Here is a 25,937-nt window from a genome sequence, read left to right on the forward strand (position 1 = left end):
CCTGTTCCCTGCTCCCCATCAATCATTCACGGCTGGAAGGGGATCCTCGGGGGTGCCCGGCCCGGCGGGGGAGGGAGCGGGGCAGGGATTTTCCAGCCTTTCCCGGGGTTTGGAGCGGCCGGGAAAGGTCGGAGGGACCGCGGGCTGTGCCCGGAGGTGAGGGGGGCGCGGGGGGGACACGGGGGGAGGGGACGTGGGAGTTTTAGGGGACACGGGGGTTGGAGGGGACACGGGGGTTGGGGTTTCTTGGGGGTTTTGGGATGGTTTTTTTTGGATGGTTAGGGGTGGGTGTGGGGTTTTGGGGTTTCTGTGGGGGTTTGGGGTGGCTGTGAGGTTGTGGGGTGGCTGTGGGGAGCTTTGGAGCAGCTGTGGGGCTGTTGGGGGTAGCTGTGTGGGGTTTTGGGGTGTCTGTATGGGGTTTTGGGGTGGCTGTGGGGCTGTTGGGGTGGCTGTGAGTGGTGGGGGGTGGCTGTGGGGTTTTGGGGTGTCTGTGAAGGGTTGGGGTGGCTGTGGGGTTTTGGGGTGGCTGTGGATGGTTGGGAGTGGTTGTGTGGGGCTTTGAGGGTGGCTGTGGAGGACTGGGGATGGCTGTGGAGGGTTTTGGGGTGGCTGTAGAGCTCTTGGGGTGGCTGTGCCAGGGCTGGCCGTGCCAGGGCTCTGCTCTCCCCCCCCACCAGGGACAGACGGGGCCGTGTCCCCCCCGCGGGGTCCCCATGGACGTCCTGAGCTGCCTCAAGTACCTGATGTTCATCTTCAACGTGCTCGTGTTTGTGAGTGCTCTGGGGCCGGGGGAGGGGACCCCAACCCAGGGGGACATCTCCATCCAGCTCGGGGGGTGACACCAGCGCCAGGGTGTAACCCCATGGGGGGACATCTCTGGCCAGCTCGGGGGGTGACACCAGCGCCAGGGTGTGACCCCATGGAGGGACATCTCTGGCCAGCTCGGGAGGGTGACACCAGTGCCAGGGTGTCCCAGGGAGGGGACCACGGGCAGAGCATCCCCCGACCCACGGGGGGACATCTCCATCTGGCTCGGGGGGTGACCCCGGTCCCGGGGCTGGAGAATTCCTATTCTCAGGTGACATTTCTGGCTCGGGGGGTCACCCCGGCCCCGGGGCTGGGATCCCCCCGTTTTCGCGGGTGGGGTCCGTCCCGCCCCGCTGATCCCCCGTGTCCCGCAGGCCGGGGGGACGTGCCTGGCTGCTCTGGGGCTCTGGGTGGCCGCGGACCCGGGGGGGTTCCAGGCTCTGGTAGCCACCCGGGCCGTGCTGAGCGCGGGTTCGTGGCTCCTGCTCGCCCTCGGCATCGCCCTGGCCCTGCTCGGTTTCCTGGGCTGCTGCGGGGCCCTGCGGAGGAGCCGCCCCCTCCTGCTGCTGGTGAGGGGGCACGGCGGAGGAGGGGGGGGCGTGGGGAGGGACTGCGGGGGTGGGAGGGGATGTGAGGGGTGGAGAGGGACTGCAGGGTTAAGGAGCTTGGAGGATGCAGGAGATGGGATGGAGGGATTGGGGTGCAGGGGATGGGATGGAGAGTTGGGGGATGGAGGGATTGGGGTGCAGGAGATGAGGAATGGAGGATTGTGAATGCAGGAGGTGGGATGGAGGGTGTTGGGGAATGGGGATGGGATAGAGGGCTGGGGGATTGATGGATTGGGGTGCAGGATGTGGGATGGGATGGAGGGATTGGGGGATGGAGGGATTGGGGTGTAGGAGATGATGGATGGAGGATTTTGAATGCAGGAGGTGGGATGGAGGGTGTTGGGGAATGGGGATGGGATGGAGGGTTGGGGAATGGAGGGATTGGGATGCAGGAGATGGGATGGAGGGTTGGGGGATGGAGGGTGTTGGGGTACAGGGGATGGGATGGAGGGATTGGGGTGCAGGAGGTGTGATGGGGAGATTGGGGTGCAGGGGATGGGATGGAGGGTCGGGGTTGGAGGGATTGGGGTACAGGAGGGTGCTGGGGGACCCAGGTGTCCCTGCAGGATCCCGAAGCTGCTGTTCCTCACCCTCTAGACCCCCTCCGAACCCCACACCCCTTGTGAGTCTCCACTCAGAGCCCAGAGGGTTCCCAAAGCCATCAAGTGGGTCCCTTCTCCCTGAAGCCCCTGGCTTTTCCCTCGTGGCATTCCCAAGCCATTCCCAGGATACTGAGGGGCAGAACCCCCTTCCTGAGCACCCCCACCCCAATTCCTGCAGCACCCCCAGCCCCCGGCACCCAAGGCTTGTTTCCCTGCCCACGTTGGTGGGAGATGTGGCCCTGTCCCCTGTCCCCCCCCCTCCCCGGGCAGGGACACCCCGAGGGAGCTCTCAGGGCTCCGGGGGGTCTCTGACTCCCTCACCCCCCGCCCCCCAGTTCTTCATCCTCGTCAGCCTCGTCTTCCTCATGCAGCTGGTGGGGGCCATTCTCTTCCTGGTGCACTGGAAGCAGGTACTGTCCCCACGCCCCGGCCCCGTCCACAGTGCCACCAGCCTCCCTCTGTCCCCCCAGGGCTCCCCCAGGGCACAGGGACCGGTGCAGGGTCCTCCCTCCCTCCCCTTCCCCACCAGGCCAGGGCTGTGCCGGGGGGTCCCGTGGGTGGGTGGGTGGTGGGTGTGGGGCAGCCCCACCCCTGGCACTGATCTCACAGGTCCGGCCCGAGCGCTTTCTGTCGGAGCTGAGGAGGAATTACCGCGGGGATGAGGGGGCTGAGGTGTTCAGCACCGCCTGGAACACCCTCATGGTCACGGTGAGTGCCCTTGGGGGTCCCTTGTCCACCCTCGGGACACCCTCCTGGTCACAGGGAGTGCCCTGGGGGGTCCCTGTCCGCCCCCGGGACACCCTGATGGGCATGGTGAGTAACCAAGAGGCTCCTTTAACCCCCCTGGACCACCCTGATGGTCCCAGCGAGCCCCAGGAGGCTCCGGGTGTTCTGGGGGGGGGGGTTGTGGAGCACCCACAGGACCTGCCCGGGGTGCCCCAAAGGTGGGTGAGGGGCTCGTGAAGCCCAGCCATGACCCCCGGGCTGGGCTGGGCCCCCTCCCTTGGTCACTCCCCAGGCTGTCACCCCCCTGAAGGTGTCCCCCCGTTGTCACCCCGCTGAGGGTGTCCCCTCCCGTCCCAGTTCTCCTGCTGTGGCGTTCTGGGCCCCGAGGACTTTGGGAACGGCTCCCGTTTCCAGGAGCTGCACCCGGGGGTGCCGTGGCCTCGTGCCTGCTGTGCCCGGGACGGGCTCCTGGGGGACCTGCTGGGCTGGGAGCAGTGCCGGGACAGGATTCCCGGCTACATCCACGAGCAGGTGGGACACCCCTCTCCCCCCGTCCTCAGCTGTGTCCCTGGGCCACCCCTGCCAGCCCATCCGTGGCTCCGTGTCCCACAGCCCCTCCCTGCTCCACATCCCTGTGCCACCCCTGCCCAGCCCCTGGGACACTGCCCATCCGTGGCTCCGTGTCCCTGTGCCCCCCAGAGCCCCCCAGAGCCCCTCCATGTCCCTGTGCCCCCCCCAGAGCCCCCGCCCAGCCCTGGGACACTGCCCATCCATGGTTCTGTGTCCCTGTGCCCCCCTCAGTGCCCCCCCAGAGCCCCTCCAGCCTCTCCCTGCTCATGTCCCTGCCCTTGTCCCACATCCCTGTGCCACCCCTTCCCATCCCCTGGGGCACTGCCCATCCGTGGTTCCACATCCCAGTGACCCCCAGAGCCCCCCAGAGCCCCCCCAGCCTCTCCCTGTCCCCAGGGCTGCTTCTCCACCTTCGGCAGGACCCTGCAGAGGTCCCTGTCCCTGCCTGGCACCTGCAGCCTGGCCGTGCTGGGCATCGAGGCACTGGAGCGGGCACAGGGGGACAGGGAGGGGTCTGTGTGCCAGGGGGTGGGGAGGGTCTGTGTGTGCCAGGGGGTGGGGAGGGGTCTGTGTGTGCCAGGGGGTGGGGAGGGGGCTGTGTGTGCCAGGGGGTGGGAGGGGGCTGTGTGTGCCAGGGGGGTGGGGAGGGGGCTGTGTTTTGACCCCCAAGCCCAGGGTGACCCTGCCGGGCTCTCATCCCCCTCCCCTCCCTCATCCCAGATCTTTGCCATGTTCTTTGCCTTCTGCCTCTACTACAACTTCGACTGAGCGGGAACCGACATGCCGGGAGCAGCCAAGGACAGCCCTGAGCCTTCCCAGCCTCTGGAAGCTCGTGAGCAGCCTGGGACAGCCCTGTCCCAGCTCTGCTCCATCCCTGAGCCCTTCCCAGTCTCACCCAATCCTGACCCTGCTCCAGGGACAGGCCTGGTTTGGGCTTTTCTGGGAGCAGGGACAGGACAGGGGGGAAATTCCCTGCAGGGAATTTTCAGGGAAAGAGGCTGAGCATCCAACCTGCTCCTGCTGGGATCATCAGCCCTCCCTCCTCTGGATCCCCCCACAAACCTCCTGATGCTCCCAGGCTCCTCACCCTGACATCCTGCTCTGTCCTCCACATCCACCCATTCCCACATCTCCAGGAAATCCTCCGGGCTTCTCCTCCTGCCCCTGGGCCACTGCTGGTCCCTGGTGACCCCTCCTGGGGCTACCACCCAGGTAATCCCAAATGGCCCGAACTGGAGCTCCAGGGGCCGCCCCAGAGAGCTGGAATCATTAAACTTCCATGGAAAACCAAGCCTTCCCCAGGGAAGGATTCCCAGCAGCTGGTGCTGACCCAGCTCCTGCTCTCAGGTCGATTTTGGAAACAGGAATTGAGCTCCTGGTGCTGTCCCCACTTCTCTGAAAGCTGGGAAAGGAAGAGCTGCTTCCAGTTGTCTTTGGAATATCCCAAAAACTGCACTCAACAAAAGGGGAAAACAGACACAAATGAAAACTTTCTATTTTATTAATGTAATGAAAAATTTAACAAAAAGCAACACAAACCCAAACAAACAGGGAAACAGAAACCCAAAGTGCTGCAGCCCTTTAGGGGCAGAACCCCCTGTCCCTGTGTGAGGGGACAGTGACAATCCCGAGGGAACAAACCCCCCTCAGGGATCAGGAATCTGGGCAGGGTTTCTTCTCCTTCCTGCTGATGCTGCTGCCTTTCCTCTTGTGCCCAGAGGATTCACTGCTGGGGCTCCTTTCCCTGGGGGTGTTTTTCTCTTCCAAAGGCTCGGGAGCCTGTGATGAGCCAAGGAATAAAAGCAGAGAGCTGTGAATGATTGGATTGTGCAGCCCTTGGAATGCCCTGTGCTCCACCAGGGTCCTTATCCCGGGATCTGGAGGGAGGGGGGTGGCAGGGGAGCAGGGCAGTGATGGAGCACAGCAGGGCCACGATGCTCCAGGGATCTCTTCACCCCATGCCCTTCCAACCACCAGTTCCCCTGGGAATGGGCTCAGGGCTGGAATACTGAGCACAGCTCCCGGGATTCCCACAGGGAAAACACCCCCTCCCCCCAGGGCTGTTCTCCTAACCAGGGGCAGGGAGGGGAAGCCCCCCCAGGGGAGGGGGAAGGCCCAGAGGGAACAGATTTTTGGGAAGGTTTTGATCTGCTGGAGTGGGATTTGTTTTTTAGGGTGAGGGAAAGAGGGAGGAGGAAGGAAAGCTGCATTCCCAAGGGAATACCAAGCGGATGAGCAGGTGGGGAAGAGCTGCAGGACACAGAGCAGAGCTGAGGAAGAAGGGGATCCCCAGGGAAGGGTTTTTATCCATCCCTCCCCCTCCTCATCAGCGAGGGAGCACATTTAATTGGGCAGGGAGAACATAACAAGCTTAACAGAGAGCACCGTGAAATTAATGACATTAATGACAGGATAATGAGTTTACAGACTGAGGCAAACCCCGCAGGAGAGGCAGAGCAGACGGGGAGGCCAAAGGCAGACACATAGAGCCAGTTTTGGGAGGGAAAGGGGGGCAGAAGGGCTGGGCCTCACCCTGTCCTGCCCCGCGTGCCTCTCCGTCCACTCCCGGGCACGGAGCAGGAACAGCTGCTTGTTGTACTTGTACTCTGAGGACTGGAGGGGAAGAGCAGACAAAGCCAGGCTTAAAACATCTCACCAAGAAGCTGGGACTTAGGCCTGGCTTTAGGGGTCCTGAGCCAGCCCAAACCCAGAGCAGCAGATGCCTTGGGTTGGCTCAAGGAACTTGGGCAGAGCTTGGAGGTCAGACCTTGGTCAGCTCCTGTGGATCCACTGCCAGGGTGGTCACCCAAAGCTCAGCCTAAACCCGGCCTGAGGTCCCCAAAACTCAGCCTGAAGCCAGCCTGAGGTCCCCCCTGCCCTGCCCTGCCCACGGGGAGGAGCTCACGATGTCAGCCATGAGAGGGTCATCGGGGTTGGGCTCTGCCATCAGCAGCTGGATGGAGCTCAGCAGGGTGGAGATGCTCAGGGAGGGCCTCCAGGCACCCTGTGGGGAGAAGGGACCCTGCTGAGGCCCCTCAGCACCCACGGGAAACACCCCCCAGTCCCACCATCCGGCCCCAAGGCAGCCCAGCAGGGCAGTGGGAACAACCCAATTCCCTCGGGCTCCAAGCACTAAAACCCTGGAAACTCCCCTGGAACAAAGGACGTGGCTCCAGTTGTGGCAGGACACAAAGAGAGGCCGCGTCAGAGCCGCCCTCCCTCCCTCCCGGCGGGGTGTAAATTGATCAGGAGCACGGGACATTCAATCTGTGGGAAGGAGCTCCCTCACCTTGGGGGGTAACTTGAGAACATCCAGGCAAATCCTGCCCGCAGAGTCGATGTTGGGGTGGTAGATGGGGGTCAGGAAGCGGATTTTGGGGGGCTCGAAGGGGTACCTGGAGGGGGGAGAGCAAAGGAAGGAGGGATTGTAGCTCTGGTTGTTTCACCACCATTGTTTCCACCCATGGCACTTTTTGGGGGTTCATCAGCACATCTGGGATGGTCAGTGTGAAATGAGTGTGCCAGCCACGGGAGAAGCAAGGCCATTCCTTGGAAAAAGGGGCTCAGTCCCACTCCTTGTTGGCAGGATAAGGGGAAGCAGCAAGGTCAGCAGTTCACTCTGTTGGAGAGCAGCACTCAGACAGATCCAGGGTGGGTTGGAGGCACCTCAAATCCCATCCCACCATCCCAGGCTGCTCCAAATTGGCCTTGGACACTCCCAGGGCTGGGGCATCCCCTGGGAATTCCATCCCAGCCCCTCCCCACCCTCCCAGGGAAGGATTTCATCCCAGTTAACCTAAGCTGGATGCCCATTCACCTCTCAGGAACGATGATCTCCAGGTTGAATATTCCCTTCTCATAGGGGGTGTCTGCACCTCCTAGGATTTCTTCAGGAGCCAGGAGAGAACAGAGAGGTCACATTCCAAACCCTTTGGAATCGTCCAGCAGCTCCCAGAGTTACAGAACTGCTCAGATCACGGAATGGGTTGGGTTGGAGGGACCTCAAATCCCATCCCACCCCACCCCCCAGGGACACCTCCCACCAGCCCAGGCTGCTCCCACCTGGCCTTGGACACTCCCAGGGATGGGGATTCCATTCCAACCCCTCCCAGGGAAGAATCCAGGAATAAAAACCCTCATTTGGGCTGAGAGCAGCTCCACCCCTCAGCAATGAAAACCTTGGCAGGATAGCCAAAGCATGTTTAAAAAAACCCCCAATAATAAAAATAAATAAATGAAATGAAAGAAATAAACCCAAAATAAATAAAGATGAAAGAAAATAAAACTAAAAATAACATTTAAAATTAAAAATAAATAAATAAAATAACAATAAATAAACCCAAAAGAAATAAAACAAGTAAAATATAAATATACCAAAACAAAATAAGAAATGAAATAGATAAAAATGATTTATCAAATAAATCCAAATAAATAAAATTAAAATCAAGTAAATAATAAAATCACAGGAAGAAAAATCACAGGAAGAAAGAAAAATCACAGGAAAACCAAATAAATAAAAGTAAATAAAAATACAAGTATTCTCCCTAAATTTCACACTTCCATGCAGCTCATAAAGTACAAACCCTGCAGTGAGCACAGACCCAGCCCCATCTCAGGGAACCCCTGGGGCACAACAGGGACTGCCCCAGGGCACTCCAGGAACCCCCTTGGGGCACTCCAGAGAACCCCCAATACTCCAGAGACTTCCCAGGGCACTCCAGGGACACCCCCCTCCCCCAGGGCACTCCAGGGACCCCCCAATACTCCAGAGATCCCAAACGCCCCAATACTCCAGGGACCCCTCACGGGCACACATGGACCCTCCCCAGGGCACTCCAGGGACACCCCAATACTCCAGAGACCCCCCCGGGCACTCCAGGGACCCCCCTCGGGCACTCCAGACCCTCAGGGACCCCCCCGGTGCCCCGGTACCCACGTGCCCGCAGGCGGTCTGTGCGCTGCCCGCTCTGCCAGCAGGAGATGCCCGGCGGCGGCTCCGCGGCCAGGAGAGACAGCTCCCGCTGCAGCCGCGTCCCCCGCTGCATGGCCCGCTCGGGACTGCGCCTGGAACACACACAGACCAGCCTGGAACACACACACAGCCCTGGAACACACACAGACCAGCCTGGAACACACACACAGCCCTGGAACACACACCGGCCAGGCTGGAACCGCTGTGCCGGGGTAGGGACACCCAGAGCCTGTCCTGATGCTGCTGTGCCGGGTGAGGACACCCAGACACCGCTGAGCCTGTCCTGGAGCTGCTCTGTGAGCCATCCCACCCCCCAGGCCCAGCTGAACCTCAGGAATCCCAGACTGAAAGACTCCCGAATAAACCCTGGGCTTTAATATTCCCTAATAAACCCCGGACTTTAATATTCCATAATAAACCCTGGGCCCAATTAATTACTCCCCCAGCCCAATTACTGACCCCTTCAGCACAATTACTGACCCCCTCAGACTAATTAATTACCCCTCAGGCTCATTATTGACCCCCACAGCCCAGTTAATTATCTCTCAGCCCAAGTAGTTACCCCCTCATCCTAATTAATTACCCCTCAGCCCAATTATTAACACCCTCAGCCTCATTACTTAACCCCTCAGCCCAATTATTAACCACCTCAGTCTAATTAATTACCCCTCAGTCCAATTATTAACCCCCCTCATACTAATTAATTACCCTTCAGTCCAATTATTAACCCCCTCATACTAATTAATTACCCCTCAGCTGAATTATTAACCCCCTCAGCCTCATTAATCACCCCTCAGCCCAATCAGTTACCCCCTCAGTCTAATTAATTACTCCTAACCCAATTATTGACCCCCTCAGCCTCATTAAATACCCCCTCAGCCCAATTATTAACACCCTCATCCTAATTAATCAACCCCCCAGCCCAATTAACCACCCCCTCACACGGACAAGGGCTCCTCCCCCAACCCCAAAGGACGGGAACGGCCCACACAGCCCCACCCCCACAGAACCCCCTCAGGAACAGCCCCCACCTCCAGCCGCGCTGCTTATTTACCCCTCGGCCCCGCTAATTACCCCCCAAACCCATTAATTACCCCCAGACCCGTTAATTACCCTCGGAGGGTCCGATCCCCGTTTCCCGCCCCCCCCTCAGCCCCGTGAGGCGGCGCGCGCCGGGGGCGGGACTTCCTCCGTCGCCTGGAAACGGCCGCACGCCCCGCTCGCTGCCCCGCCCCCCCGTGCGCTGATTGGGTGACACCCACGGCCTAGCTCCGCCCTCTGGGCGGTTCCTTTTTGAATGTGGGTGCTGCCATTGGGTGAGAGCCGCGGGCGGGAACGGAAGCCACGCCCCCTGAACAAAACCAGCGCGGGGGGCGTGGCTTGGCGCAGTGAGGGGAAAGCGGGGGCGGGGTCGGGACCCCCCCAGGAGCTCCATGGGCTGTGTGGGGCCCTGGCCCCCAAAATTCCTGCTGGGTGCTCCCCTGAGCCTCAGGAGTCCCCCCGTTTTTCCGGGATGTGGGAGCAGGGAGGGGCACCCCAAACAGCCCGGGTCTGGCTGCTCCCCGACCTCGGGGGGCTTCACTTCTGGGGGATCCCAAAAGCCTGGGAGCATTTTTGGGAACGGGGCAAATCAGCTCCCTGGAAAAGCCGCTGGCTGTGGGATGGGGTGGGGGGGGGTGTGGAGTTGTTGGGCGGGAATTGCTGAGCTGGATTAGGGATTATTTCGGGACTCTGCTGATCCCTCATCCCTCCATCCCCTCCCCGCGGGATCAGCAGGGGGTCGGTCCCGCCTCGGGGGCGGCCCTTGAGATTCCGGGATTTTTCCAGCGGAGAGAGGAAGTTTGGGAAGAGCTGCCGGGCTTGGAGCGGACACGAGGTGGCACCTGGGCTCCTCCTGCGGCTTCCCGGTGCCTCCAGGACCCGGCAGGGCTTGGGAGCTGCTTCCCAACCTGTGCCCTGAGCCAAGCTCAGCCCTCCGAGCTCAACTGGAGCTTTTCGGGGGGAGAAATGTGGGAATGGAGGAGCTGGGAGAGCTGGGAATGTTCCCCTGGAGAAGGGAAGGCTCCAGGGACACTTTGGAGCTCCTTCCAGGGCCTGAAGGGGCTCCAGGAGAGCTGGAGAGGGACTGGGGACAAGGGATGGAGGGACAGGACACAGGGAATGGCTTCCCAGGGATAGGGGGGAGATTGGGAAGGAATTGCTGGCTGGGAGGGTGGGGAGGGAATGGAATGGATTTCCCATCCCTGGAAGTGCCCAAGGCCAGGCTGGAGCAGCCTGGGATGGTGGGAGGTGTACCTGCCAAGGGCAGGGGTGGGATGGGATTTAAGGTCCCTCCAACCCAAACAAATCTGGGATTCCCTGAAATCCAGAAACTGGGATGATTCCCACTGAAATCCTCTGCCAGAGGGAGTCCTGAGTCAGCTCTCTGAGGAGTTCAGGGCTCCTGGAGATCAAAAAACATTCCCTTCCCTTCCCTTCCCTTCCCTTCCCTTCCCTTCCCTTCCCTTCCCTTCCCTTCCCTTCCCTTCCCTTCCCTTCCCTTCCCTTCCCTTCCCTTCCCTTCCCTTCCCTTCCCTTCCCCAAACCTTCCCTTCCCAAAACTTCCCTTCCCAAAACTTCCCTTCCCAAACCTTCCCTTCCCTTCCCAAACCTTCCCTTCCCAAACCTTCCCTTCCCAAACCTTCCCTTCCCAAACCTTCCCTTCCCAAACCTTCCCTTCCCTTCCCAAACCTTCCCTTCCCAAACCTTCCCAAACCTTCCCAAACCTTCCCTGGAAATGATCCCATCCCGCTGCTGGTTCCTGAGGGCTGATCTGCTGCTCTGGAGCCTCCTGGATCCCCTCTGCTTCCCTGCATTCCTCGCTGCTCCCGGCGGGATTTGCTGCTCCCTGTCCGTGGTGCTGACCCGGGGCGGGCCCCGGGAATGCCGGGACAGCGGAATTTGGGATGGGAGCCCCAGTTTGGAATTGGAGCCTCCGTTTGGGATGGGAGTCTCCATTTGGGATTGGAGCCCCCAGTTTGGGATTGGAGCCCCCAGTCTGGGACTGGAGCCTCAGTTTGGGGTTTTTGTGCCCAGTTTGGGGTTTTTAGTCCCCTGTTTGGGTTTGTCATCCCCAGTTTGGGGTTTGTTCCCAATTCAGGTTTTTAGTCCCCAGTTTGGGGTTTTTTAGTCCCCAGTTTGGGGATTGTCATCCCCAGTTTTGGTTTTGAGTCCCCAGTTTGTTTTTTTTTTTAGCTTAGTTTGGGTTTGTTGTCCCCCGTTTGGGGGTTTTTGTCCCCAGTTAGGGTTTTTTTTGTCCCCAGTTTGGGTTTTTAGCCCCAGTTTTGGATTTTTGGTCCCCAGTTTGGGCTTTATTATCCTCAGTCTGGAGTTTTTAGCCCAGTTTGGGGTTTGCCATCCCCAGTTTGGTGTTTGTAGCCCCAGTTTGGTATTTGTAGCCCCAGTTTGGGTTTGTTGTCCCCAGTTTGGGGTTTTTAGTCCTCAGTTTGGGTTTGTCATCCCCAGTTTTAAGGCCCAGACTTTGCCTTCAAAAGCCCTGAGAGGTTTGGGCTTCATTTCCCTGGATCTCTGCTCAGAGGATTTTGTGTCCCTGGAACTTCAGTGAGTCCTGGGGGTGCCTGGGACAGGATCAGGGAATTCCAGACTGGATTGGGTGGGGAAGGACCTTAAAGCTCATCCCATCCCACCTTTCCATGGGCAGGGACACCTCCTACCATCCCAGGTGACTCCGAGTTTATCCAGTCTGGCCTTGGACACTCCAGGGATGGGGCATCCTCTGGGAATTCCATCCCAGCCCCTCCCCATCCTCCCAGCCAGCAATTCCTTCCCCATCTCCTATCTTTCCCTCCATCTGGCAGTTGGAAGCCATTCCCTGTGTCCTGTCCCTCCATCCCTTGTCCCCAGTCCCTCTCCAGCTCTCCTGGAGCCCCTTCAGGCCCTGGCAGGGGCTCCAAAGTGTCCCTGGAGCCTTCCCTTCTCCAGGGGAACATTCCCAGCTCTCCCATCCTCTCTGCACTCCTGTTGTCCCGGAGCCATTCCCGGGGCCACTCTGGAAGGAGCAGGAGCTGCTGGGACAGGAGGAGCCGTGTTTGGGCAGTGCAGCTGAACTTGGGATTTGCTTCCAGCGATGGAGAAGCTCCTGTGAGGCAGAATCGGGGAATCCCGGAATTCCTGAGCCTGGAAAAGCCCTCCCAGCCCAGAGCAGGGAGTGCCACGTCCTGGGACACCTCCAGGACTGGGGACTCCAAACCTCCCTGGGCAGCCCCTGCCAGGGCCTGAGTGCTCCAACCAACCCTGCTGCAGTTCCAGCTGCAGCGCTCGAGTCTTTGTGTCCCTTTTGTGTCCCTTTTGTGTTCCTTTTGTGTTCCTTTCATGTCCCTTTTCTGTCCCATCTGTGTCCCGTTTGTGCATTAATCTTTGAGGTGCCTTTAATGTAAAGTTTAATAAGATTTTTTTTTTTTATAAAATCCCCTGAGTTTTTGTACCTAAAGACCCGAGCTGAATCGAAATCCTTTCCCAGACTCCGAGAGCACAGAAATCTGTATCCCAATGATCCAGGACATCCCAGTGCTGAGCGATACAAAGAGGTTTAAAATGAGAGAGGTTTAAAATGTTAATCACTGTTTTATTTTATTTATGGTTATAACTGTATTTTATTAATACATAAAATATAAATATAAAATTATTATAATTGTATTTAAATTTTAAATTAAAAATTGTGAGTTCCAAGTCATTTACTCCTTGAGTCATTTCACGGGGCTCATTAGCAGGAACAATAATTACTTCTTTTCTTTTCTTTTCTTTTCTTTTCTTTTCTTTTCTTTTCTTTTCTTTTCTTTTCTTTTCTTTTCTTTTCTTTTCTTTTCTTTTCTTTTTTCTTTTCTTTTTTTTTCTTTTCTTTTTTCTTTTTTTTTCTTCTTTCTTTCATTATTTTAGTGCTCTTCCCACACACTTCACAGAGCCCTTCCCCCCTTCCCTTCCCTTCCCTTCCCTTCCCTTCCCTTCCCTTCCCTTCCCTTCCCTTCCCTTCCTTCCTTCCCTTCCCTTCCCTTCCTTCCTTCCCTTCCCTTCCCTTCCTTCCTTCCTTCCCAAACCTTCCTTCCCAAACCTTCCCTTCCCTTCCCTTCCCTTCCCTTCCCTTCCCAAACCTTCCCAAACCTTCCCTTCCCAAACCTTCCCAAACCTTCCCTTCCCAAACCTTCCCTTCCCTTCCCAAACCTTCCCTTCCCAAACCTTCCCTTCCCAAACCTTCCCTTCCCAAACCTTCCCTTCCCTTCCCAAACCTTCCCTTCCCAAACCTTCCCTTCCCAAACCTTCCCTTCCCAAACCTTCCCTTCCCAAACCTTCCCTTCCCAAACCTTCCCTTCCCTTCCCTTCCCTTCCCTTCCCAAACCTTCCCTTCCCAAACCTTCCCTTCCCAAACCTTCCCTTCCCAAACTTTCCCTTCCCTTCCCTTTCCCTGGCAGTGCTGGCTCATCCCGGTGTCGGTGGGCAATGCCAGGGCCCCTTTTCCCCCTTCCCCCCTCTCCCAATTTCCCCCCTTTCTCCCCCAGTTTTCCCAGTTTCCCCCAGTATCCCAGGCTGTCATTCCCAGTATCCCAGGCTGTCATTCCCGGTATCCCAGCTGTCATTCCCGGTATTCCAGGCTGTCATTCCCGGTATCCCAGCCGTCATTCCCGGTATCTCAGGCTGTCAATCCCGGTATCCCAGCTGTCATTCCCGGTATCCCAGCCGTCATTCCCGGTATTCCAGGCTGTCAATCCCGGTATTCCCGCCATGCCAGGTGTAATTCCCGGCAGTGCCGCTGGAGGAGCTGTTTCCCGGCCGTTTCCCGGAAGGCGCGGGCCGGGCCGGGCCGGGCCGGGCCGGTACCCCTGGAATTCCCCGTATTCCCAGGCTGTCCTTCCCGCTATCCCAGCTGTAATTCCCCGTTCCCCAGACGCAATTCCCGCTATCCCAGCTGTCATTCCCCGCATTCCGGGCTGTCATTCCCGGTATTCCGGGCTGCCATTCCCGGCAGTGCCGCTGGAGGAGCCGCGTCCCCTCAGAGCCGCGGAAGGTGCGGGCCGGGCCGGGCCGGTTCCCCCGGAATTCCCGGCGTTCCCTCCATCCCAGGCTGTCCTTGCCGGTATCCCAGGCTGTCGTTAGCGCTCTCCCAGGCTGTCAATCCCGCTCTCCCGGCTGCCATTCCCGGCAGTGCCGCTGGAGGAGCCGTTTCCCGGCCGTGCCCCGGAAGGCTCGGGGCGGGCCGGGCCGGCGGAAGCGGCGCGGGCGGGGCCATGTCCGGGAGCGCCGAGCGGCGGCCGCAGTTGTGAGTGACGGGATCGGCATCGGGATCGGGACACCCCACAGGGACGGGATGGGAGCGGGAATGGGACACCCCACAGGGACGGGACCGGACACGACCCCCGACAGGGACCAGGATTGGGAACGGGACACCCCAGAGGGACCCGGGGAGGGCCGGGCTGGGGGCGTCGTCCCTGCCTTGTCTTTGCCTTCTCGTCCCATCCCTTCCCTTCCCTTCCCTTTCTTTCCTTCCCCTTCCCCTTCCCCTTCCCCTTCCCCTTCCCCTTCCCCTTCCCCTTCCTCTCCCCTTCCCCTTCCCCTCCCCTCCCCTTCCTTTTATTTTCCTTCCCTTTCCCCCTGTTTCACTTTCCCTTTCGCTCCGGCCTGTCCCGGTCGGGGTGTCCCCGGCGGTCCCCGGGGCCGTTCCGGAGCCGTTCTCGCCGTTGTTTTTCGTTGACCCGTCGAGGGGCCCGGGGAGGGGGAGGGCAGGATGTGCTGGAGCCCCCGGGAAACCGGGAATGGGAATGTGAGGGGTGCCAGAGGGAGGGATTGAGCCTCCCGTGCTTTGTAGCCCTGGGATCCTTGAGGCTGGAAAAGCCCCCTGGGACCATCGAGTCCAACCAGCCCAGCCCTGCCAAGGCCACCCCGGCCATGTCCCCAGGGGCCACATCCACGTGGATTTTAAATCCCCCCAGGGGTGGGGACTCCAAACGCCCTGGGATGGCCTTGGATTCTCCCGAGGGTTCTGCGGCTGGAGCGGGATCTGCCCACGGAGCCTGTCCTGGCACAGCCTGGAATTCTCTGCTCCCAGGGAACACCCCACAGAGCTGGAGGAGTCTCCAGACACGATTATTGTTGGACACAAAGTGCTTTTTGTGCCACCCTTGGAAGCTTTTGGATTAGGAGAAAACCCCAGGATTCCTGGGGATTCAACACCCACATCCCAATTTCCTTTGGATAATAATAATAATAATAATAATAATAATAATAATAATAATAATGATGATGTATTACTAATACCAATTAATAATAATTATAACAGTAATTATAGTAATTATAAATATAATAACTATAATAATACGTATAATTATTAATATATATTAAATATTCTCATTAATTATTAATAAATAATAGTGTTATTTTGTTACAATATTCAACCAATATTTGGAATGGGTACAGCTATATAAAATAACTATATAAATAAATGTATTATTATTATTTTTATTACTACTACTACAATATTCAGCCAAACCGTGGATTGGGTACACTTATGTAAAATCAATAGATACAAACTCCAATCCATCCATTCCACTTTGGCCCTGGGGGTGCTTTTCCAATTTACCATAAATGTTATTTTACCTCTTCCTGGACCCAGCCAGTCCCAGCCAAACAAATCCTGGCTCCAGTTCCTGGTGATTTATTCCCGTCCATGGAAGGTGAAAGCTGGGTCTGAGCCAACATCTGGGAGCAAAGGCAGAGGGAGAAGGGGCCCGTTTTTCCAAGGGGGATCGTTTGTTCTGGCACCTTGGCAGGAAAATTGCAGTTGGTGCCAGTCTGTCCCTTCAATCCGATTGATTTTTGGTGGCACGGTCGGGATTTCTCGGGGATTTCACCTCCCGCTGGGTTGGATTTGGGGATTGAATTTATTCAGCATAAATCAGTGGCTCTTGGTTCCTGGAAATGTATTTGTTAATGAACCACGAGGGACAGAAAATGGAAGTTTAAATGCTCAGTATTTTGTGTTTTGTGCTGCTCTGGTGACAGGGATGAACAACAGGGGGAGTTTAGACAATAAAATGGGCAGGAAAACAGGAATTCTGTGGGGCTGAGGGAGGAGAAGGAGGATGAAGAGGAGGAAGAAAACTCCAGAAATGATGGGAAAAATCCTCAGGGACAACTTGACATAAACCAGAATTCCTGTTATTATTTTTGTCTTAGAAAAAGGAATTAACTTGATCTTAAACCCAGTGGATCTGATCTGATAATCCCCCTGAAAAGGGGATCCAAGTGGAATTTTTTCCACTTCTGCTGAAGGAATTCTTAAAGAGATCCATTAATTCAAATGAGGGGATTCTTAAAGATCCATTAATTCAGATTAACAGTGACCTGAAAACTGGAGTAAAATAACTTTTACCTCTCCTCTCCATCACTCAAAAAAAAGGGTGAAAATGGTGAAAGTGCTTTATTTTATTGTGGCAATGTGAAACCCGGTGATTTCTTCGTGTTTCCTGGGAAAGTCTTTCTGCTGTGAGAAGCATCTTCCATTTAAATGCCGCCCAAAATGCTGTCAATGGTCCTTCCCTTCCTCTTCTGGAGGTGTCTGAGTGGGAATCCCACTCCTCAGGGTCTCCTGGAACGTTTCCTTCCCTTCTCCCTCGTTTTTTTTGGGGTTCTTCGGTGCCTGAGGTTCAAGTACCCAACAACAGCTGCCGCTCTGGGGTTTCCCCCTCATTTCCAGGGCCATCAACCAGCTGAGAGTTGCCTCCTGAAATCCTGGAGCTCCTCAAACCGGCGCCTTCCTCCCCCAGAACCTCCCCAATCCCCGTCCCGCTTTCCCGAGCCCCTCGGAGCGACTCCGGGTGGGAACACCGCGATCCCGCCGGGGACCCTGCCGTGGGAACGCCCTCTGGCTCCTCCCTCGCTGCTTCCCTCCCTTCCTCCTGCTCTGATCGTGCCCCTGTCCCTCGTGCCCCGCGGTCAGAGGTGTCCCCTTGCCTTGGCAGGTGGAGGACGAGGTGGTTGCGCCCTGAGGTGCCCCCTGGCAGCCCTGGGTAGGGGGGTGGAGGTAAGTGCTGCCTGCTCTCCGCTCCACCAGCAGCTCCCGGGGGGCTCTGCTGGAAAATCCCGCCGGGATTTGCCTCTGGGGTGTTGATTCCTGCTGAGGGAAGGGGCAGTTGAGGAGTTTTCAGGATATCCAAAGCCCGGCACACGAAGCGCTGCCTCAGGAGCTGCCGATCTTCCCGACGTTCAAAACGCTCCAAAAAAATCTTCTTTCCCCGCTGTCCCTGTGCTCTCAAACACACCAGGATTTCTGTGGCTGAGCCAAGCTCTGCCTGTCAGTGCTGCTCCCTCTCAGCTCTCACTTCTGAGTCCAGAATATCCAGCTCTGTTTTCTTCTCCCGCCTTCCACCAGGACCTGCTGCCCGCAGGGGAAGAGAGGCAGAAACCCGGCCAGTTCCTGCCCCCCACCCTGAGCCCTCCTGCAAGAGCCTCACTTTTCACACACTGAGCCCCAAAATGAGGCTCTGGCCCAAAATAGCGGGTGTGGGGTTAATTCCACGGTCCCAGGGAGGGAGGTTCTAGGGGGGATTTGGTCACCCCGGGCTGCAGCAGGAGCTGCCCAGCCTTGGGAATGAACATCCCTGTCCCCTGGTGGGGAAAGGGAACGCCTTGGCCACTCCTGGAGCAGATCCAGCGGTTGGGACACGGGATTGACACCTCCCAGGCACTGTTCCAAGCCCAAAGGGACAGGGAAAAAGCCATTTGGGAACTCCCTGCCAGGGAAGCAGAACCGGCCCAGGTGATCCTGGCTGGGGCCAGGGCTGATCCCACATCCACATTCTCCAGGAGTTTACTGGCATAGGAACTCCGTGGGGTGGGGCTGATGCTCTTGGGGACTCCAGGTGGGGTTGGCAGCTCCGCCTTTTATTCCCTCTGGATCTGTCAGGCCCAGGAAAGCACATCCCAGGGGTTTGGTGCCTTCTCTCCCGGCCAGGGCAGCTCAGTTGGCTCACAGTCAGATTGTCCTCTGAGAGCCCAGGAGCTCTGGGGCAGGTCCTGCATTCGGGACAACCCCCTTGGGGTGGGAAAGGTTCTCTGTCTTGCCATGGACTCCAAAATCCTGGCATTTGAAGCAGTCCCAACTTCACCTGTGTTCTGACAAGCCTTGGTTTGAGTCCCTTCACCTGCAAAAAAATCCCTTTGCTCTCCCGGTGTCCCCAGTGCTGTTTCCGTGTCTTTCTCCTCGTTTTTGAAGCTTTTTCCTTCCCAGACTGAGCCTCCTGCCCTCAAAAACGCTCAAAACCTGGTGGCACTGGGGGGTTTTCCATCTCTTTGAGGATGAGCCAGCTTTGCTTTCCGTGTCTCAAGGAGCACCTGTGGGCACAGGGGTCACCTCCACCCTGTCCTGCTTCTGAATTCCTGGGTTTTTCTGTGTGTGCCTGAAGTAATTTCTGCTTCCATCTTGCCATGCAAACTAATCTGCCTAGCGGTTTCCTGGAGCTTTCCTGAAATTCCTGGTTCCCAGCACCCAGGAGGGATCTAAAGAGGGAGAGGAGACGACGGTTTCATTTTTGGGATAATTCCTTGTGAGGGGAGGAGGAGGACAAAGTGAGGGGTGTCCTTGGGCCTTCTCACATATTTTTAAGCTGAAAAAGATGCCATTTCTGGCTGCTGGGGAGGGGCAGGAGTTGGGTGGTGTCTCCAGCCAGTCGGTGGTGGTGGGAGATGCAAAGTTCCATGGGCAGGACAGGAGGAAGCTCCTGAAGCTCCTCAAGCTGCTGAAGCTCCTCAAGCTGCTGAAGCTGCTGAAGCTCCTGAAGCTGCTGAAGCTCTTGGAGCTCAGCTCTGGCTGGGTCCTGGGGTGTCGCTGGGGGTGCTGCTGCTGAAGTGTCTGTGCTGTGTTCACTCACCCTGCCTCTCTGTTCTCTCTCTCCCCCCTCTCTTTGTCAAGCATTGCAGGCTGCATGTACCGAGTCCTTCAGACCACGGGACCCGATGGGAAAAACCTCCTGAAACTGCTCCCCATTCCCAAGGCTGCGGGAAGCTTTGTGCCACTAGTTCAGGCTCCGGCCATGCCAAACAGCCCCTCAGGGGACATCTCCGCCCCCGTCCACCTCACCTTTCAGAGCCAGCTCGGCGCTTCCGCCGCGCCTGCGTCCGTTAAGATCTTCCAGCCTCCTAATTCCGGGAAGATCATCCTGGCGAGGACTCTGGACAAGCAGGAGGGTGTCAGGGCGGGCTGTGAGCAGGAGGGGTCGGTTCCGAGCGCCATGCAGGGCGTGGACAGGGGGTGCGTGCAGGACGTGGCCGTGTCCAGCTCGTCCCCCCAGGGCAGCCCGGCCTACGTTGTGGTCAACGCCAAACCCGTCCCCGTGACCGTCAAGTCCCCGGTGCTGCCCTCGGGCCACCACCTGCAGATCCCGGCGGACGCGGAGGTGAAATCCGTGCCGGCCTCGCTGCTGCCCCCGGCCATCCAGCGGAGGATCCTGGCGGCCACCGCCGGCACCGACGGCTCCAGGCCGCCCACGGTGATTTACGTGTCCCCCGTCAACACCGTGAGGAGCCCGCAGGCGCTGCCCAAGCGGCTGCTCTGCCCCCCGGGCGGGGCCGAGGTGCCCAAGGCGCTGCTGCTGACGGCGGCCCCGGAGCGGGGGGGATCTCCCGGCCCGGCTCCCCCCGTGGGGCGGCAGCGCCGCCAGAGCCCCATGAAGTGGATTGTGCAGGAGGCCGCCCCCATCTCGGCCCCCTGCCTGATCCCCGTCAAATCCTCCAACAACGTGGCCTCCAGGATCCTGAAGACGCTGTCGGACGCCAGGAACGCGGAGGGGAGCTCTGCCGGCGTCCTGCCCCCCTGCCCCGGCGGGGCCCAGGCCAAGCTGGCGCCGCTCAAGGACAACGCCCTGGTGATGTACAACGGCAAGGTCTATCTGCTGACCAGGAGAGGCTCTGACATCCTGGCGGCCCAGGCTGAGAGACAATCCCCCCCCTCCTCCTCCTCAGAGGCTCCCCTCAGGAAGGAGAGGCCCCAGCGAGTGGACTCCTCTACTGTCAACAAAATAACCAGCAAGGTGGTCAACCTGGTGCTGTCCAAGGGCAAAGGAGTGCTGCTGGCTCACAGGGACCCCAGCCCACCTGCAGACCCCCAGCACTCGTCCCCAGATGGCTCCAGAGCCGCCCCGGTGCCGCCCAGGGAGGAGCAGCAGGATCCGGGTGCCATCCAGAGGAGTCCCTGCCCTGTCCCAGCCCCGGGACATGGCCCAGCCCCGGCCCTGGGGACACAGTGCACAGGTGGCAGGGACAGGAGTCACCCCCCTCCCAGAGCAGCAGGGGCTGTGTCACCTCAGGGTGAGCAGGAACGTGCTCCCAGTGGAGAGTGGCCCGAGGTAATTTAATTACCAGTTAACCCCCCCTCAGTCTCCCATGGGGTTTGAGGGGACAGAACGGCCCTTGAGGAGCTCACGGAGTTTTGTCACTGGGGATCCCAGTCTGGAGTTGGTTGTGGCCCATAAATGGCCTTTTCCTCCCCACTGGGGTCGAGCTGAGTGGGAGATGCAGGAGGAAGAGGAAGGGGCCCAGCACGGATGGGTTTTGCCCCCTCACGGGACAAACTGGAGCCCCAGGGGGGCTGGTCGTGCTCTGAGCTCTCCAAGGGGGATCCTCCCACGTTCCCAGCACAGCTGTGGGATGTGAGGTGGAGAAGGAGAAGTTTGCAGTTTCCCAAGGGGGAAAAGGAGCTGGAGGAGCAGAGTTTGTCCTCCTGGCACGCACAGTCAGCTCCTTCCTCCCTGCCCTGTGTGTTCCTCACCCGAAAAAGGGTTGAAATACAGTTTATTTCTGCATTTCCTTCAAACAGCTGAGCAAAAGTGCTGCTTTCTGCCCCGAAATTTGCCTCGCCCTGGATTTTCAAGAGCAGAGGCACTGCCTGCTCCTCCCTGCTCTTCCTTGGGGATTTGAAGGTGGAGAACAAGGGATTCTCCTGTTGCTCCTCTGATTTCTGTGGTTGATGGTTGAACTGGATGTTTTCTGGATGTTCCATGATGGATTTTCACTGTTTTGGGGGTGGGGGGTTAAAATGGAGTTTTAAGTCATTAATGAGTGTTAGACCTCTGATAATGTGCATAATTTACCAGAATTATTCTCTGTGCTAAATGGGGCTCTTGGGGGGGGGGGCAGAGCCAGCCAACGTTCCCCTCTCCTTCCCTCACCTCTTTTTCCATGTTCCTGTATTTTATCTGTTGTTATGGAGAGAAAGGGGGAGCGGGACTGATGGCTCTCCTGCTGATGCTGTGTTTCAGGTGCGGTGGGAGCAGATGGATCCCCTGGGAAAGGTGACAACACCGCCCCCAGAGCAGCCCCACTGGAAGCAGTACTCGGAACTGAGGAGGAGATTTGGGCTGTGCAAGGAGGAGAGGGTTTCCCTGAGGAGGATCCCACTGACCTGGGAGTTCTGGGAGGAGCCCAAGGGAAGGGGCTGTTCCAGCCTGGACAGCAAAAGGGATTCCTGCAGCTCGTCCTCCCTGGATGTGGAAACGAGGAACTGCCCTCAGGAGTGTGCTCAGGAGGAAAAGGTACCTGGGAATTCTTCAGGGTGCAGGGCTGGGGGTTGTTGGGAGCCCCCCCAGCCGCGGATTCACCGGGAACTGTTGGCATGGTCATTCCCAGAACGTGTTTGGGGTTCCTGAGCACCAGCTGAGAATCTCTGGGCTTGGTTTTGGGGCTCCACCCGAGGGAGTTTGGACAAGAAATGGTTTGGAGGAGTTTGGCCCTGCTGATGGTGGCTGTGGAGTCCAGGGATGGTCCTGGGGGGAACTGGGGGCTCTGTGTCCTGGGTGGTGTTCAACCCCAGCATCCCCAGGGCAGGAGCACGAGCAGAGGAGTGGGAGGATAATTTAGTGATTAACATCATTTATAATTAATTAGGAATCGTATCAGTTGAGTTTGAGATCAGCCAAGGGCCATCATTTCAAGGCTGGGGGTTTATTAGAACTAAAGCAGAACTAATTTATTACAATAAATTGACCTGTGGACCTGCCCAGTGTTCGGAGCTGCAAATCCTTAAAACTTTGTCCTTTGTCACTGGGAGAACTCGGCTGGATGTTCCTGGGAGGGGGAACTCCCATCCCAGTGCAGGGGAGGGTTTTATCCATCCAGCTCAGCCAGTGGCCTGCATTTCCTTTTCTGGGACCCTGCCCAGCCCAACCAAAGCCTCTCTCAGGCTCCGCTAATCCTGGGCTAAAACTGAGCAGATTTAAAGCTCCTCTTCAGATTAAACCATCCCTGGAAGTGCCCAAGGCCACCTGGAGAACCGGGGAGGGTGGGAGGTGTCCCTGCCCGCGGCAGGGGGTGGAGCTGGATGAGCTTTGAGGTGTCTCCCAACCCAACCCACTCCATAATTCCATGATTTAAATACCAGGATATCTGAGGGGAATTTCCCCTGGTGTTGGACATCTGCTGTGGTTGAGCTTTTTGGAAATTTAAACTTGAGCAGTTCTGGTTCATTTTAGAAAGTCTTTGTCCTGCCCTTGTGGTAAAGAACTTGAGCAGCCATGGGAGATGGTGGGCAGGCCCAGCAGGTGTGCAGTGTCCTTCCACCTCCAGGAGGGAATGGAAGGCTCTGGAATTTTTCACTGGGAACCTTGACCACAAAAATACGGAGCACAGAGAGGTGTCCCTTTGCTGAAGGAATTCTGAGGGGTTTCAGCAGAGAGCTCGTGGTTTGTGTTCCCTGAGCACGGCTGGGGCTGATCCAGCGTTTTGTGTTCCTGCCCGTGCAGGTCGTTGTGGATCTGGAGGAGGATCTGACCAGGAAGAGGAAAATCAAATCGTCCCCCCTGTCAGACAGCGGGAAGAGAAGGAGAAACTCAGCCAGATCCTCCCCAAGCCCGAGTTCAGAACCCCCCAATGCCCCTCCCAGGAGCGTTTCACCCCCTGCAGCCTCCCCAGAGCCGAGGATTCCCACGGGATCCTGCGGAGCTTCCCCAGCGAGGGACTCGGAGCCGGGGACACCCCCGGCCTGCAGCGACAGCTCGGACTCGGAGATGCCGGAGCTGGTGACTGCTGGGGGCTCTGCCTCCCTGCTGGAAGGTTCTTTCAGGGATGATGCATTCCCAGCGGCTCCCCCGGACCTGGACGAGACGATCCGGGACGAGAAGATCCGGCGGCTGAAGCAGCTGCTGCGGGAGAGGGAGGCGGCGCTGGAGGAGATGAGGAGGGAGATGCAGCAGAGCTGAGACCCCCCAGCTCCTCCTTCCCTCCTGCAGGGAGAAACCCTCACTGGAACAAACACTCCTGGCCGGAGCAGCCTCGTGCATTCCGAGCCGTGGGTGTGTTTGGAATTCCCTGCCGGAACACCGGGAGTGGGAGACGGGACCGTCCAATCCCACCCTGGGACATCCCCCCAGGGGGCACCTTCCTGAGCACCCCCCGTGCCGGGCTCGGGGGGTTCGGGGCCGCTCCTGGCGAAGGCATTTTGGGGTCCCGGGGCCTGGAGCAGACTGGGAGGGCCCAGCTGTGGGTGTGGGTCTGGTTGTCCTCGTAGGCGTGAGGACTGTCCTGGGTGGGTCCATGAGGACTTTCCTTGGTGAATCCATGAGAACTGTCCTTGGTGGATCCATGAGAATTTCCCTTGGTGAATCCATGAGAACTTTCCTTGGTGAATCCCTGAGAACCCTTTTTTGGGAATCCCTGAGAACCTTTTTTGGGGATCCCTGGGAACCCTTTTTTGGGGATCCCTGGGAACCCTTTTTTGGGGATCCCTGGGAACAGTTGTCAGCGGACAGGCCGGACGGGCCGGTGGGTTCATGGGTGTGTTTGAGGGGTCTGGGATTGCACTGTGGGGCGGTGCCGATTGTTATTTATACAAACCCTGGAGAAGGAGCCCTGGGCCGGCTCCGAGGATTCCTGGCTCTCCCCGTGGTTTCTGTGAGCCTTTGTAAGGCCTTGGCCAGCTGTGCAATGTGGGGCTCTGCCTGCTTTGGGGGGGTGTGTGTGTTTTTTAACCAGAACTCTGTTAATAAGAACTGAAAGTTGTGTTTCTGTTGCCCCAGGCGGGGTCTCAGCAGTCCTTGGTGGGTTTGGTGTGGCCTGGATGTGCCACCCCCGTTGATGGTACCTTGGTTGCAGTTGTAGGGTGGGATGTCTTTGGACCCTCACCCTCTGTGTCTTTGTCCTCCTGCAGCCCCTCCCTCTCCCTGCCAACAATGAATGAGTTTTTATTTGTTCCCAGCAGAATTTGTCACTGTTTTTTTCCCCCTTTGTCCATTTATGGTTTACAGGGACCATCACCAACCCCTGGGGGTCGTTGCTCCCCGGGGTTATTTTGTGTCATCGTTCCTGTTTTCCGTGTTTGAATCCGATTTTCCCCTGCAGGTTTTCCTTTATTGCCCACAGGGGGTTGGTGGAGGGAGTTGCTTTGGGGGTGGATCCTGGAGGGCTCTGCCAGCCCCACCTGCCCTTGTTTTTATGAGTCCTGGTGGTGGGAAAAACTCCAGTGGATCTGGAGAGGGAGGAAGAAGGAAGTGCCTGCTCTGGGGAATCTCAGGTTTGGGTGGGAAGGGACCTTGAGGATCGTTTCATGATGGGCAGGGACACCTTCCATGAGTCCAGCCTGGCCTGGGGCACTTGCAGGGATGGGCAGAGTTTGGAGAGAAGAGCAGGCCCAGAGTGGAGGGTGAGGGAAGTGAGTGATGGAAACAAAGCCTTTGGCTGAGGCTGCTGAGCAGGTCAGGGCATCACCCAGGGGGTCACTCTGTGCAGAGTCTGGGGGCAGAAATGCCATTGAGTGGCCCAGGGAAGCAGATTAATTAAACACTTAATGAAGGGCTGTGGGAGGGGGATGTGGCTGACTTGGGCCTGAACTGGATGGAGGGAAGGGCCAGGGCTCGGACTCAGATCCCTGTGGGTCCCTCCCAACCCAGGACGTGCCAGAATTCCGTGGCCACTGCAGGAGTGGGACCTCCAGTGGGAAATGTGCGAAGCAAAGGGGACAATTCCACGGGATTTGGGGGAAAATGTGGGGTTTGAGCAGCCAGTGGGGACAATTCCTGTGTGCTGCTCCCAGCAGGGTGGGAGGAGCCCAGGTTTGGCCAGGGTGAGCAGGACTGAGGAGTCAGTGGTTCTGTGGGGAAGGTGGGAACGCTCCCTGCGTGGGCTGAGCTTGGCCAGTCCCAAACTGCTCCCTCCTTCCCCTCCCACGGGATGGGGGAGGCACAGATGGAGCTGTGGCTCCAGCCAAAGGCAGATGGAAAAGCAAACTCAGGAATTCCATCCCTGTCCTGTCAGCAGGCAGAGGGTTGGCCATTCCCAGGCTCCATTTCCTGCCATTCCCAGGCTCTCCATGTGTGGGATGTGACACTGGGAAGAGAAATCCCGTGCCCAGAAATGTCTCTGCATCCTCCTGCTGCCATTGGGCCTTTCTGTGCTGACCAGGACCTCGTGTGGCCCAGAAAATCTCTGGGATCAGGCTGGGAAAACGGTCCTGGCTGTGCCCAGTCCCAGCTTCTCATCCATTCCCAACTCTTTTGCTCATCCCCGACTTTTCATCCATTCCCAGCTTGTCCATTCCCAACTTCTTGTTGATCCCCAGATTCTATCTTATTATCCCCAACTCCTGGTCCATTCCCAACTTCTCATCCATTCCCAACTCCT

The 25,937-nt window shown here is 57.9% G+C and overlaps 4 protein-coding genes across 37 annotated transcripts in view; 3 read left to right on the plus strand and 1 right to left on the minus strand.

Annotated features, from left to right (window-relative positions):
• Nucleotides 1-25,937, plus strand: part of TIMM17A (translocase of inner mitochondrial membrane 17A) — a 59,276-nt gene that overhangs the window by 18,697 nt on the left and 14,642 nt on the right. The window lies entirely within an intron of this gene.
• On the plus strand, nt 714-4,081 carry LOC126644165 (tetraspanin-18-like). The gene is made up of 7 exons (XM_050323175.1): nt 714-770; nt 1,182-1,376; nt 2,353-2,427; nt 2,627-2,725; nt 3,101-3,274; nt 3,710-3,793; nt 4,034-4,081. Exons 1-7 carry the CDS (start codon nt 714-716, stop codon nt 4,079-4,081), a joined length of 732 nt encoding a protein of 243 aa, XP_050179132.1.
• On the minus strand, nt 4,793-9,470 carry UBE2T (ubiquitin conjugating enzyme E2 T). Its single transcript, XM_050323176.1, has 7 exons — nt 9,399-9,470; nt 8,250-8,377; nt 7,131-7,200; nt 6,603-6,708; nt 6,219-6,317; nt 5,846-5,926; nt 4,793-5,092 (listed from the first exon to the last, which is right to left on the minus strand). Exons 2-7 carry the CDS (start codon nt 8,356-8,358, stop codon nt 4,967-4,969), a joined length of 591 nt encoding a protein of 196 aa, XP_050179133.1. The 5' UTR covers nt 8,359-8,377; nt 9,399-9,470; the 3' UTR covers nt 4,793-4,966.
• LRIF1 (ligand dependent nuclear receptor interacting factor 1) lies at nt 14,444-24,521 on the plus strand. Of its 4 annotated transcripts, XM_050323158.1 has the most exons (5): nt 14,557-14,595; nt 17,294-17,355; nt 19,243-20,674; nt 21,587-21,859; nt 23,066-24,521. In XM_050323158.1, exons 3-5 carry the CDS (start codon nt 19,256-19,258, stop codon nt 23,519-23,521), a joined length of 2,148 nt encoding a protein of 715 aa, XP_050179115.1. In that variant the 5' UTR covers nt 14,557-14,595; nt 17,294-17,355; nt 19,243-19,255; the 3' UTR covers nt 23,522-24,521. The 4 variants fall into 4 exon arrangements, with proteins under 4 accessions (XP_050179114.1, XP_050179115.1, XP_050179117.1 ...); XM_050323157.1 differs by lacking the exon at nt 17,294-17,355 and having other exon boundaries at nt 14,444-14,595; XM_050323160.1 differs by lacking the exon at nt 17,294-17,355 and having other exon boundaries at nt 14,570-14,595; nt 19,251-20,674.

This window comes from Myiozetetes cayanensis, unplaced genomic scaffold (assembly GCF_022539395.1).
Source record: "Myiozetetes cayanensis isolate MyiCay16 unplaced genomic scaffold, myiCay2020 scf29, whole genome shotgun sequence".
In the NCBI taxonomy this organism is placed as follows: Eukaryota; Metazoa; Chordata; class Aves; order Passeriformes; family Tyrannidae; genus Myiozetetes; species Myiozetetes cayanensis.

Excerpts from the sequence above, each read along its gene's own strand:
- UBE2T (XM_050323176.1), bottom strand. The coding sequence starts at position 8,358 with ATGCAGCGGGGGACGCGGCTGCAGCGGGAGCTGTCTCTCCTGGCCGCG. Across the intron at positions 7,201-8,249 it reads CACAGACCGCCTGCGGGCAC|AAATCCTAGGAGGTGCAGAC; the intron begins GTGGGTACCGGG and ends TGGCTCCTGAAG. Across the intron at positions 6,709-7,130 it reads GAGATCATCGTTCCTGAGAG|GTACCCCTTCGAGCCCCCCA; the intron begins GTGAATGGGCAT and ends TCCCCCCTCCAG.
- LOC126644165 (XM_050323175.1), top strand. The coding sequence starts at position 714 with ATGGACGTCCTGAGCTGCCTCAAGTACCTGATGTTCATCTTCAACGTG. Across the intron at positions 771-1,181 it reads TCTTCAACGTGCTCGTGTTT|GCCGGGGGGACGTGCCTGGC; the intron begins GTGAGTGCTCTG and ends CGTGTCCCGCAG. Across the intron at positions 3,275-3,709 it reads CCGGCTACATCCACGAGCAG|GGCTGCTTCTCCACCTTCGG; the intron begins GTGGGACACCCC and ends CCCTGTCCCCAG.
- LRIF1 (XM_050323157.1), top strand. The coding sequence starts at position 14,564 with ATGTCCGGGAGCGCCGAGCGGCGGCCGCAGTT. Across the intron at positions 14,596-19,242 it reads GCCGAGCGGCGGCCGCAGTT|CATTGCAGGCTGCATGTACC; the intron begins GTGAGTGACGGG and ends CTCTTTGTCAAG. Across the intron at positions 21,860-23,065 it reads AGTGTGCTCAGGAGGAAAAG|GTCGTTGTGGATCTGGAGGA; the intron begins GTACCTGGGAAT and ends CTGCCCGTGCAG.